This window comes from Cryptomeria japonica, chromosome 2, assembly GCF_030272615.1.
Source record: "Cryptomeria japonica chromosome 2, Sugi_1.0, whole genome shotgun sequence".
Taxonomy (NCBI): Eukaryota; Viridiplantae; Streptophyta; class Pinopsida; order Cupressales; family Cupressaceae; genus Cryptomeria; species Cryptomeria japonica.
This window is the reverse complement of record NC_081406.1, coordinates 624,874,534-624,889,029: the sequence shown is the minus strand read 5'-3', so window position 1 is coordinate 624,889,029 and position 14,496 is coordinate 624,874,534. Positions and strand designations below refer to the sequence as shown.

The 14,496-nt window shown below is 34.9% G+C and overlaps 1 protein-coding gene across 3 annotated transcripts in view; it reads right to left on the bottom strand.

The window, feature by feature from the left end:
• LOC131078677 (uncharacterized) overlaps window positions 1–14,496 on the bottom strand; it is a 257,382-nt gene that overhangs the window by 80,806 nt on the left and 162,080 nt on the right. For 2 of the 3 annotated variants that reach the window (XM_058016428.2, XM_058016429.2), the window contains exons 6-8: window positions 9,140–9,205; window positions 8,856–8,912; window positions 8,664–8,725 (exon numbers count right to left, since the gene is read on the bottom strand). In XM_058016428.2, coding sequence (XP_057872411.2) covers window positions 8,664–8,725; window positions 8,856–8,912; window positions 9,140–9,205 — 185 coding nt within the window. The remainder of the gene's footprint in view (window positions 1–8,663; window positions 8,726–8,855; window positions 8,913–9,139; window positions 9,206–14,496) is intronic. The other variant, XM_058016430.2, reaches the window with a different exon arrangement.

The window sequence follows — 14,496 nt, the reverse complement described above, 5'->3', positions numbered from 1 at the left end:
TCTTATCCAATCTTTCCTTCCTCTTCTTGTTGTAATCTTTGTGTCCATCTTCTGTCATTCAAAACTTCATTTCCTTGTTGTGGTGAACCCTTCTCCTTTAATTGAATCTGTTTTACTATTCTTAGAAGGATATTTTTCCCATGATCGATTTGGTGCAAAGTAAATAATTTCCTTTTAACCTCCACATCATTCCAAAACTAGAGCCATGTTCCTCCCTCCCCCAAAAAAACAGAAATACTAATCCCCAGAAAAGAAAAGAAAAACCAAGTTTACCAAAGCATAAATATATTGTGAAACTATTTACTATCATTTTCATGTTTCAGTACTTAAGCGACATCTATGTTACTTTTGTCACAAAAGCTTGCACCCTTGTTGAGCTATCAACTCAACAACCTCGTGAAACATGGAAACAACCCCGAAGTGTGGGACCTTGCGCAAGGGGGTTGAATCTCCGGAGAAGGCCAGCTTCCTTCTCAATCCAAGTGTAGGTGTTGAACCAACTCAACACTTCAAATCTTACTCCTAAGCCTATCCTAACAGCTTGCAGAGAAAAAGGGAAGAGACAAATGCTTAAAATGAAAGGAGGTGATGCACCAAGATAAGAGATGTTTCTCTCCCCACCAGAAATGGCACAAAATATCAACTGAAATACCCAAGAGATGCACAAACTTCAATTGCATGAGTGACCCCAATGCATGTATGCAAGTTAGAACTTGTTGAATGTCAAGACGGGAGAAGGTTTCCCACAAGTCACACTCAGAAATAAATTAACACAGCGTATATGAGAGAAGAGCAACAAAACATACACCTATGATGAAGGTAAGGAAACATACACCGCATGCATAAGTTGAAGGAAGGCAAGAATGATAATTTCAATTCATTCAAGAATCAAAGGCCAATGGCCAAACTTACAGTTGCAAAAATGCAAAAATATACAAATCTTTAAAAGAAGTGAAAGAGCATAGAATAGCTCAAGCCAGCAGGGAGAGAACCCTTTACAATGAGGACTAACAGCCTTAAATAGAAAACTGGTTGCAAGAGTTGTTCGAGCATTCAAAACCATGAGTGTTGATCACACCATCTAGAAGTGTTGCAAGCTGGAGGGAAGTTGGGAAGACTTCGAAAGCACAGGTTGTCGAAGTTGGGGGGACAAGGAAGGAACCTCGGGGTTCCAGGAAGGAGAAAGGAGAGTCAGCGAAGAACTTCAGAACCTCGGGGTTCCTGAGTTCTGGGGAACTGGAAAAAGGGGCTAAGGTCGGAACCTCGGGGTTCCGGAGTTCAGGGAAAAGAAGACAGAAGGCAAAGGGAAGGAACTCCGGAACCTTGGGGTTCCGGATTTCCGAGAAAAGAAGAGAGAAGGCAACAGGAATGAACTTCGGAACCTCGAGGTTCCGGAGTTCCGGGGAACTTGAGAGAAAAGGAAGCAAAGGAAGGAACTTCAGAACCTCGGGGTTCCGGAGTTCCGAGGAAGAGGGAAAAGGCAGCAAGGAAGGAACTTCAGAACCTCGGGGTTCCGAAGTTCTGGGGAACTTCCTCCAAACACGACAACACTTCACACCTCATAATTCCACTGCTTTTCTCTTTGATCAACTGGGGTAGCGCTGGTCCATGGAACATATCTCTGATCGGTTCTCACTGATGGACCAAGGGTGTCATAAAATGACAACAGTTACCATAGTATCTGATTTTTGAAACATTTTTTCATTACTTGATTTTTTTATATCTACTTGAAGGCCGATGAAAAATTAATAGCTTTAGGTCTATCAATGATCAAACAAGGTTGCTGTATCGACTGATTTCATGACATTCAATTGCTTTTAGTTTACACTTTTAAAATCCAGAAGCTGCCATATAACATTCGAAAAATCTGATAATTTAGTAAAGACAGTTGATACAATGCCAATGGGTAATACAATTCCATATAAGGTAAGGACATAGAACACCCATATGCATTTTAATTTAGCGGAAGAAGCACAAGGAATTGAGGCATTCATCTACATATAACATCCCTATGCATGGGGAACTTCAAGCTTCTTAGCAATTCTGCTACTGTGTTGTAGCTTGAAGATGAGGTTAAAAGGGAAGTAAAATACACATGCAATTTTATAAGATCATGGTTACCAATATGAACTACACAACCAATAAGAGATAGTCTTTAGAGCCCACGGATTATGCTTATTTTTCATACTTGGATAGAAGTTATCCCACATTCATTTTGGAAAAGATTCGGCAACATTTAGTTCCTTTGTATTGAGATGAGGCCTCCCAATATCTAATTAATATTTGTAAAAGATATTTTGACACTATTTGCATCTTGCATAGATTTTTCCTAGGTAGAAGAAACCATATGTTGTTTACAAAACCAGTTTGTAGAGAAATATATACTATTACTAGGCAATCTCATAGATGTATGCATGGTTGTTCCTAACAAATGCAAGTCATCATCTAAAAATTTATTCCCCTAAGGCTATACCATTAGGAATCCATGTCATAATATTTACTATGATAACACTATAGTGTAATGTCGTCATGTTGTAGAAAACAGAACCGATTTGATGATAGAAATGTTAAGATCATTTAACATATCAAGCAAGTCTTAGGATATTAAGACTTAAATCTTGTTCTATTCTTCTAGGAAAGGTACAGATTTGTTTCATATTCTGACACTCAGATAATCAAATCAAAGCATCTTGTGAAGGTATTTACAAATACTTGGAATTAAGATAGTTACTTTTTTCCTGTTTGACAACTGCTGTTTTGGTGTAAGCTAGTGACCAGAGATGCAGAAAAAACTGCTCACCTGTGTTTGAGATTTTGGCAAAACAAATTTATGGGTTTTTCCCTTCATTCCTTCCCCTTTCCAGAGCATATTGAAGTTCTGAATTTGGCTAAGGGATATAAAAGTTATGACTACTTCAATGTTGCCTTTTTGCTCCAATCTGCAAGTTTTAAATCATAGTTGATTTTTGGACTACAACCATATGGATTCAAATGATAATTATTGCTATCAGTTATACATGAGAAAAATATTAATAAATAGGTTATGATCCTTCCACGACTTTTTGTTTTCATGTTTAATGGGTGATAACCTGCAATCAATTAAGTCATGAGAATCTAAGATCCTTTTGTACCATTGGTTATTGAATGGAGTTATAGAAGCGTGTTTATAGTGTGGATTAAATTCCTTTATGGACTAACTATTTGTTAACTATTCCTCTCTACTAGTTAAACATCATAGGAACTGAATGTTAGTTACAAGCTTGCCTTGTGGTGTTGTTTTCTCTATCCTATTAAATGTCCAGATATCATAGTGAGATGATTGGGACCTTTTGTGCTGTAAATATTGATTATCATTGACTCACACCCAGGAGTGCATCACTTAGATTTATTTGCATTACCCTCCATATAAATATGTTCAATGGATGAATGCTTTAGATATGTGTTGCATGAGCATAAATGTAACACAGTGAGCTAGATTCCATCATACATGTTGCCACATATTGCTAGATCCATTGTGATGGGTCGGGCTCTTCTAATGGAGTAGCACGGGGAAGCTTAATGCTTCGAGGTAGGGTGGATATCACCTTGATGATGCTCTCTCTCTCTTCGGCTACAAGTTATAGAAAACGAATTGACAAGGTTTTGCAATACAAATGATGATATACTATTTATCATATGTCTTATTGATTGAGTTGTGTGGAGGACTCTCTTACTTGTTTGCCTTTATTTGTTGTTTACGCTATTATAACTTTGAACTGTTATGAAAAACACGGTTATTATATGTCGTGAAGCTGATATCAAGAAGTGTATACCTAAGTCTGTAGCATATAATGATTGAGTTTTATGGCTATACCAGATATGGTAGATAGAATTGTACTAGTTCTAATGATTGTTAATTCACTTTATATGTTAGAAAGAAAAAATTAAAAATTCAAACTTTTGACTCTTGACATTAGAAAATGTTACTGTACTCCTTAATTAGCATATTTTATCTAGTGATTATCAGAGAGGTTATTTCATGAGCATTAGTACTACACAGAAACAAAGAGAATTCAATCTAAAACAAGTTCACAGTTTTTTAAGGTTCTATGCTGTCGAGCTTTTAACTGCACTACATAGTCACCAAAAGATGTGGAAAACAGGATCATCATTTTGAAATAGACTATGGAAGTATAAGAATAAGGACACAGCTAACTTATATTCAAATATAACCCCCACGAAATGTGGATATGAGACAAGAAAGGGGTCCCTGTCCCTCAAAAACTGAATTTTATGGAACCATCTTTCACTGTTATCAAAATGATAGGTAAACTCTTCCAAGGTCACTGTGTATATATGATAAGATAGGTATTTTGAGATCCAACTAACAGAGCAAGTGAATCAACAAACAAGCAAATACAATAATGGTGTACAAATAACTATGCCCAAGATCTGTATTATTTTGTAATATGCAGAAAACAATTTAAGCATGGATGCCTCTTTATCACACAAACCTTTTTGTCACATTTGACTCTTAACAAAATTCTCCAAAAACATATTAAGAAATTATCCTTTGAAATTTCTGTCAAAAAAATTCAAGAAAAAAAAAGTACAAAGAACTTTTGCCAAAAAGGATTTAGGTTATTAAAGTCATTCAGACTTCATAGTTTAGAAACTCAACCAATGTTTTCTGAGTTACAGGAACAAAAAACTAAATTATGATATTTTTATGTGGCAATTCAAAATAAAGAAAACAAGGACCAAAAACTCAAATTTGCTTACATTCTCTTAATCACAAAACAATTGAAGGTGATCAATATAGTACAGGAAAATAACTGTCAAATGATTAGATATGTCACGTGCTTTGTCTTCAAGAGATGCAAATGGAGTGTCAATTAACTGGCTTAAGAAGACCTGGTTCCAACAAATAAGATCACAATAGTCAAGCAGATGTATAAAAGTAGAATGTCTCATTTGAGACAACAAACAGATCACCAAGGGGTCCTGTTGGATAATTGTCAAATGGATGCAAATAATAATTAAAGTCAAAAGTCTCTTAAAAAGAAAATTAATGACATAAAAGAATTTTTTTACAATTAATACAAAAGTTACAAAACTCGTCGCAGGTACATCTACAGGCTGTCTCCTCAAAGGAGCAGTCTACAAGCACACCATTTCTAATGATTGATCCAGAGCCTCACATGCATGCTCCCCTACATGTGATTTAACTTTTACGTATCTTTCTTATCCCTTACAATTTTACATTGTGATCACAAATTCCAAGCATTCTGATGGATTGAGTTAGACAATCTATGTACTTACGTTATAGTCTCTATGACCTAGGTTATAGATAATGTTGTTTTGACAAAGGCTCCATTGAGACTATTGTCTGGCAGAACTTATTATCATATGAAATGGTAGGCATCCAAAATCTTGTAAGATGCTATTAGCTTTTAGGAGTAGGAGGCAATTTAACAGCTGCAGCTTAAAAGCAACTGCAAGTGCTTCCCAACAACACAACTATAAAAGTAGCTGAAAGAAAAAGAATGCTGGCTATGTTTTTAATAGATCATTTGAGCCAAGTACATAAGGGCTAGGAGATTTTCAATCACTTAAAAAACATGTGAAGAACCCCTGAGAGTTCTAACTCTGCCAAACCACTAATTTGCTATACAAAGGATATACTTGTTTTGAAGTTTTGATAATATACGAATTTCTTTGAGATATGATGCCAGGCAAGAAAGATAATACAAAGTAATATAATAAACTGAAATAGACTGGAAATGCAAGAGAGCTGCAAATGATTCTTATTCACTTAAAAAATATATACAATGCTTAAACATTCACAAGGCATACCCGGGATAGCCAGCTGGGTGTAAACATTAAATTCTGGAAATTACCAGCCACATATAAATCTGGAAATGTAATCGATCTGCAGCTATAAATGATTTGTCCACTCAAAAATGTATGCAAAATGCCTTGACTTTTCTGAGCGCTCACAATGGATGAAATAGCAGCCAATGAATGAAGGTGCTTCAGCCTCTATGAAACACGTCTTGGCTGTATAGACAGCATGTGGCCCTGTAGATGCTTGCACAGTCTGTATATTGTTGCTAAGAACAATGCTAATTGCAGCCACAAGTCTTTCTCTGAATATCCCTTCAATCAAGTGTGAAACCCTTGTGTAATTTTCACCAAATTGCCAAAGTACTGTAGCATTTTACTGTAGCATTTACTGTGCACGCCACTGTAGCAGCCAACATAAATTCTGATTTGCAAATGATTAACTCTTAATCTTCCACAATCTTCAGATCTGCAAACATATAATCCTGAATCCCTTGAATAATCCTTGTATTTCTTCACCAATATGCTCAAATATGACCACTGTATGTAGCCAACCCTTAAAGCAATCTTCAGCTGATATTTCACAACCTCCGTATGCTGACAATGAAGAGTGAACGTTCTCCAAAGTCTGGAAAAGATTGAAATTCTGCAGAAACTCTTGGTCTCTCACAAATGCCAATGCTCCCGAGAAAAGACAAAGTGCAAAATGCTCAACAATAATCATTGATTCCCTCTTAGCAACTTATATATTTCTTCATGAAGTCAACCCTCTCCCAAAAAGCCATTTTAAATCAAATTGCTTGAATTCATATTAATTGCACTTTATAATCATTAAAAATAATGCCTAGGAGTTGGTGCCCAAGACATTAATTATAAATTGGCCCCCTTTTACTACTAAATTGACCCCTCAACTTAAAGTGAAAATATAACATTAAGATATAGCTTATGTATTAATATTTGGCTTTATTTCATTAAATGTCCCTTATAATACAAAGTCCAAATATTAATCATTATTATTCACTTATAATTAATTATTATTAAAGTTATACTTTAATAATAATTAAAATATCTTAACTCCAATAATAACCATTATTTCTCAATTCTGCAAACACCATAGGGTAGCCCACTGCGTCCACTGTTCATCTAGATGCCTTACTAAAAATAGTAAGGATCCCTCTCAATCATCCACTAACTTACTATAAATAGTGTGTGAAACTGAGTCAAACGAAGGCCAATTCTGAACCACACCGAGCTCTGAAGGAGAAAACACACTGACCACTGCCAAGAAAGACCCTCTAATCATCTGTGTTTGCCTACGAGAGTCGGGAATAGGCTAAACCATCCAAAAACAACAACAGGCTAAAAAGGGGACATTACAAAACAGCAACCAATCCTCTGTACTTAGTAAAAAGGAAAAAAGAAAAACAATATCAAGGATGAGTAAGTTCAGTGGTACGAGAAAGGTAAAAAACAAATTTATAGAAGTAGAAAAAATCAAAAAGAAGATGATGCTCAGAGATAGAATTACTTGCTAGAAGAAAACAATAATGGTAATATGAATACAGAAATCCATGAATGAAAATGAAGCTGTAAACATGCCTAAAGAACCTTATTCATCAAGTTAATCCCTATTCCATTTAACTGTTTTTAGAAATATAGGAACTAGAGCAGATATTTGCTGGAACTGAGGGTCATCATACCCTTTTGCCCACACAAGTCTGTCGAAATGATTAGCTAGTTCGGATCATATTTTAATGATGCCGTGTGGCAATTAAAATATTATCTTATTGTAATAAGGTTAAAGTGATTTCTGTCTAATAGGGCCGGACCCAAATGTAACGTGTGGTTCATGTCTAATAGGGCTGGGCCCTAAAAGGAAACGTGCCTCAACTTGCAAGTTATGTAGGCCCCAAATTTGGGCGCCAAAAGTGCAAATTAAATATGTAAAATAAAGGGAATTTGGCAAAAGCCGACTTGGGAAAACTTGAGCACGAATCTTGTATATAAACAAGATTCATTCTACACAACCATATACTCATAAAGTGCCGTCAGCCTTATGCAAGAACAGTCAGCGAATCTGGCATGGTAGAGAGCGATCCATATCTTCATCCTTGAGCGAATCCATTGGACAACTTGCTGGGCAAGGTGGTGCGCTATACTTCGGTGATCTCCCTCTTCAAGTGATGTCAATATTCTGCTCTCTCTGAAGACATACTACAGCTGCATGCACTAGGTTCAGTCTGCCCTAGATTGGCACTCAATCAGATAAGTAATCTGATTCATGTAATCTGCTTATAAATAAGAAACTGATCTGAATCTTTGATGCTGGGTTTTTTCCTCCAAGAGGGAGGTTTTCCCAAGGTACTTGTGTCTTGTGTTGTGTGCTTTTATTATCATTTCTGCTTATTCTCTGTCTGTTTATAATTTAAGTAACTAGATTAACATCTGATTGCCTAAAATCAACAAAGTCATCATTCTATGTCCAATTTCATGGAGTTGGAAGATGACTTTCATTCATGACGAACAGCAGTCTGGATACCATTGGGAATGTAAATTTGATCTCAATTGTATAAGAATTGCATAAATCATTGTCAAACTCGAGTAATTCTTTCTTTAAAATTTTGCTTTCCACGTGCCTTCTATGTTCAGAATTGTGGTTGAAAAAATCCACCCAGTTAAGTACATTAACTATTGTAATAATGATGCACATTTGAAGGTCAGAATTATTGCTTCTATCACTGACATTGATGCCCCAAGTTATCCAACAAGGTATGTGAATCTGATGAATATAATTCCAAACATATAACATTAAATTAGGCAAGAAGTCAAAAAAACATTACCCTAAATAGAGATCATAAATGCGCCTCCAAAGATGCCATCTTCTATGAACAACACCAATTTCCTGAAATATTTGGGCATGGTAAAGCTTTATTCAAACCCACTTACCACATGTACTAAACTGAAAAGTCTCTAACCCTGCAAACAAATCACCATTATATGATTGTCATCTAGGTCATAGATGATTATCCTACCTTGCCATTTATTTCCACATAAATGGTGCTATTGATCAACCATGGTGGCCTACGAACCTAAGCAGTAATAAGTAAAACAGTAAGATACTTGAAATGAATTAACAGTTTTGTCAATATGCCAAAAAAAAGATATTAAAACAAATTGAGCCAAAATTCCAGTAAAAGTTTGAAAAAATGCACATTTTATAAATTTATATACTTGAATCAATACAATGTATCAATAATTTCTTTTAAAAACTGTAATTCATATCATAATATAAGTCAATTTATAATTAATTTCTCACCCTAAAAAGTTCGTTCCCCATTGCATCAGTCATGAATGCAGTAAAGTAACGTCTTGTCCGTAAAATCTACAAAAAGCGTTAAGGCAAGAGATCATAGTCTGTACAAAAATATCACAAATGGTATTTATGCAACAATAGAGGAATGCGGAGAACATGAGGTGAAGAGGTGATTTATAAAGATGAACGAAACAATTGAAATATGTTATTGGAAGGCCTACCATCAAAAGCAAGTAAAAAGGACACATGCATGTTCTGAAGTTGTTAAATGTATATTTATTATTTACCAAAACCACAAACACATCCGATGTCATATCATCTAATAAACTTGAAATCAAAAGCATTTATATCTCTGTTACTAGGAAAATGAAATTTACTATTCATACCAAGAATATAAAGTGCAGGATCCTATGTATATTTATGCCCCTGTGAAAACTCCCCTCTCAGCATAGGCGGCTCTGTCACATCAACTTCCTTCCCATTGCTAAGAAACACTTGTAACCTTCAACGTTCTTGTTGACTGGATTCACATTTCAATAACTGTTTTCCATTTTCTATTCTTTCAAGTTTTTCAGTTTTATACTTCATTGCAATGAACATGCTAAGAAACAGAATGAAAAACAAGAATGGTCTGGTTCACACAAACAAACCAGATTCCTAACAGTAACATTTTCAAAAAATAAATTATTAAACATTCTACAACAATATGAAAACAAATAATGAACACACAAATAACAATAATCAGACCCTAGCATAATTGTCTGAATGCACAAAGAATGGTGTCTATTGTCTAGTGGTTCACACAAACAAAATGGGATTCTTAATAGTAACATTTCCAAACACTATGCAACAATATGGAAAACGATGAATAAAACAGTAAGTTCAACACAAGAAAAACAATGTTCATATTCTAAGTTTAACAAATGAACGCATCTCAGAATATCTTGCCTGACATCAAATAATGATATCGACATATGATCCCAAGTCAATATCAAATAACCATTTTAATAAGTAGCCTCCAACAATCCATTGACATCAACCCCTTACTCAAAATTTTAGGTAACAGATATGCATAGATTATAAAATAATAAGCTCCATTTCTCAATTTATCTTTCTTTAAAACAGCTATATGCAATAAATAATAAATCATTTTTACACCATAGACATGTTTCTTGTTTTTCTAATAATTTCTGCTTCAAGGACTCTCTGCATGTCCTAAAAATGCAATATGACTATCTGAAGTACTTTAAAACTTTTCTAAGGTATTCAATACTTTCAACATCATTCATGTAGATTTCTTAACAAAGAGAAAAAAATACCTCACACCTCCCACTATCAATGTCCTCATATCCACTTAAAAGCCATAACTTTGATATCAAAGATACTTTCACTAGAAGCATAAATCTACTACTAATGTGTAATGTCCCCTTTTGTTTGACCCTCGAAAATAATTAAATGGTTAAAATTAAGTTGTCAAAAAATAAAATATAAGATGACTAATTTTAATTACTTAAAAGGGTCATTAAAATAATTAAATACTTCCTCAGCTATATTCTTTTATATTATGGAGATTTATAAAAGGTCACTTTATTATTTTAATGGATTATATTCTTACCTGAAAGTTCCGGGAAAGATTATAAGAGGAGGATTGAGGGAATCATTTGGCATGCTTGGATTTATTATTTTCTCTTAAGAATCTAAGAGATTTGGCTTTCGATTCAAGAAATCTGAAGGCAGAAACCCTTGAAATTTCTAGGCGGGTTCGGTGAAAACCCAATTCATCTTTGGAGTGGATTCATATTAGAGTTCACCATTGCACAACATTCATCAATTTGTTGGAGGTATTATCCATAAATCTCACATGTGAGTTTCATTGACGAAATTTGTGAAGTCTTCTCTGAAGGCTAATTTCAAGAATATCGATCAAACCTTTAATAAAGGATTAATTTCAGAGGTAATAATTCAGTTTTCAGAATAAACTCATTATTGCTGAAAAATCATATTTTTATTACTGGAAATAATGTGGGCAAAGAAATTATTATATTTGGGTGAATTAATACTATAGCTATAAGACTATTAATCACTCTTTGGGCAAAATGTGTAATGTCGCGTTTTAGGAACAATGCAAGAGAACCCCCAAATTATAATGCTCTAATACCACTTGTAATGTCCCCTTATCTAATGACTTATGGAAATAGGGACAATTAGCTTATAAGAACCAATTGCAAGAGACTTCTTTCCTCAATAAATCAAATAATAATAATAATAGAAATTACTTGATTGCAAAACAATGATTTATGATATCACTTTATGAACGATTGTCCTTATGAAATACAATTGATACCACTTATATTCAGATATTATATGTTATATGGTAAACAATGTCACTGCTATTTGGATCTGGCACTTGGATATATGCAAATGATCTTGAATACTACATATCTGATCTGCAACTATGATCGGATTATATGCTGCTGTCCCTGATATAGCTTGGAAGTATATGCAAGCTTTTGATATCCAATCTGTAGAGATGAAGAGAGAGAACTTCTCTTTCTGATGTGACACGATGTAATGTATGCTTCAAGTTTCCTCCTGATGATTATAGCAATAGTGCTATGAAGCTGTGTCTGATTTGGCAATGGAACTATGCTGATAATGATCCTCAATCACTAACAGTAATGATAGATGATTGTTGTCTCTGATTGTTACTTGAACTTCATGCAACAATGGTGCTGTTTCTGATATATATCACTGACTGGATTATGCACACGATATTGGGCATTCAGCCTGCTCACCACGAGCTCTTCCAAAACTGGAAATAAACTATAACATACTAAATCCACCCTACCTTTGAGGGAGGAATGAATGCGATTATATATTTGCTCCATTGGTTGGATGTGTCTCTTGGAATTATGGGACATGTTCATTTGATATGTTGCAATTGCATCACTTCAATATATTAACCGATTATTTAGTTAATGTAATCCTTAATGAATCATTTTACCTCCTTAATCATGCTCGATGTCTTTATTATACCGATATTGTAAGGAGATCAATACTTAATGATTCAACGGAGTTAATGTTATCGAAATCTCCTTGTCTAATAGTTGGCAAAGATACATGCCTTAATCTACATCATGGTGGATCTCATTCCATCGGATTTCTTGATCATTAAGTTGGAATTACTTCAATCTGATTTGTATAAGGAGTCGGATGTTCATATGGGAAGTTTATCAGTCTGATTATTAATCTGTAATTAGTATTTCACAGCTTCATGTATGTATAGTCCTCGGCGACAATTTGTATGATTGGAACTGTGAATGGATTGGATGAGATATCATAGATCTGATTATTTGGCCACATGACCTTATCATCTTATGCATTAATCTTTCGAGATTCATGTATGGTATGATTGTGGGCAGGTGTGCGGATGATTGTAATCCAAATGTTTGGCAGATACATATCCTTTACATTTTTCTTATGTTCTAGAAATGCTTGCAAGTCTTTATATTATGATGCTAACTATTTCATTGTAGGTGTATGGAGGTTCATCAATGAAGCTCTTCCCCTTGAAGGTATGACAACTACTTACCTTTTCATGAATCTGTGGTAATATTATTCTTGAAAAACCCATAGAAAATACTCAGAGGAGGGGGTGGGGGGGGGCCATTTGTGTGAATCAGTCTTTTAGACTTAAAAACATTGGAAAAGAACCATAATAGATAAATTTAAACACACAGAAACCAACAACATAGATTTCTCGTGGAAAACCCTAATGGGTAAAAAACCATGGCATTAAAAAGCTTTCATAATCAAAACGGGCACCAACTCAGATTACACCAGTGGGCATCAACCCACAAAGAGCTCCAACTCTTATAAAATATAAACAAGAAGGAAGAGCATACTTTTCTACCTAGAGAAAATAGTATTGTATTAAGAGATCAAAAAATCAAGTTGTGTGAAGTTGTAGAGCACATTTCTAGATGACAAAGAAAGAAAGAAAGAAGAAAAGAAATTATATTATTGTCCACAAATGACCAAGCAAATGTCGATGGGACTCAAGAGAATAGCAATATACAATAGAAAATTCTAGGAAGAAAAACCTAGAAAGGTCCCACCAAGGGAAAGAACAAAAGTACCAAAAGAATACAAAACAAGGGACCACCAAAACAAATGGTCAAGAAGTAGGTATAAACAGCCCAAAAAAGGAGACATACACCCAGAAGAGCAAAGAGCAATTGTAGACGAAAAGCACAAATTGTCAAGCATCACTAGCTAAACAAGAAATGGTGAAGTCGCTAGTGCCATTATTGATCACTACAAAAGGACCAATACAAGATCTGATAATGATCATTAAGGAGGGCCAAGAGTCACAATAGGTACTCCCACTAGGATTACATATAAAATCCAAGGCTAAAATAACCCCTATTGTAGTGAGAAAGCTCGTAATATGCATCTAACCCTATGAATGGAGAAGTGACCAAAGATGAGAAGGTCTATAGTGACAAGAAGAAGCTAGATTGTGTCATCAAGAAGAAACATGGCCATGACGTTGTTGGGGAAAATGTTCATGAAAAAGTTGTGAGAGACATCATCTCACAAGTATATCTACGACTCTAAGAGAAGTAGCAATATTCAAAGGCCATTTACGTTGTTAGTCTCCTAGATGTGCTAAAAGAAATTGATCAACCTAGGGGTTATTGAATCTCAGGAAACGACTTGTAAGGAACTGTGCCAAAAGGTGATGGCCTCCAGAAGATAAAAAGAAAAACACCGTTGGCTTGAATGTCTAAAGAAAATAGAGAGACTGTTGACAAGGTCTTTCTAAAAGCAATAACATCTCCCTCAAATCTCATAATAAATGGGGCATCTAAAGATAAACGCTCCTTGGTCTCAACCACTTGCAGGGACCAAAGATATCAAATCCAATCAAGACGAGGAATATGATGATTTGTCCCAACCCATAGTTAATGGGAACACACCCTCATTTGTATTACGAGAAGTAATTGGTAAAAACTGAATTGAATTAATGAATGATCAAACAATCATTATATAGATTACAAGAGATCAGTATTTCTAATAAGAAACAACTGATAACAGATGCAAAATTAGAAACTCCTAATATTTCCAATAAATTACAATATTGACCATTAGGTAACTGAATAGAGATATTATTCTAATACCCTCCCTCAATGGTCAATTTGTCTACTACACCAAGTTGCCCCCAGAACTTAACAAACTTATCCGGATATAAGGACTTGGTGAGGATATCTACAGTTTGGTCCTCAGTAGGAACATACTGCAAATCCACGGATCCATCTTCAACCAGCTTACGGATGAAGTGACAATGAAGCTCAACA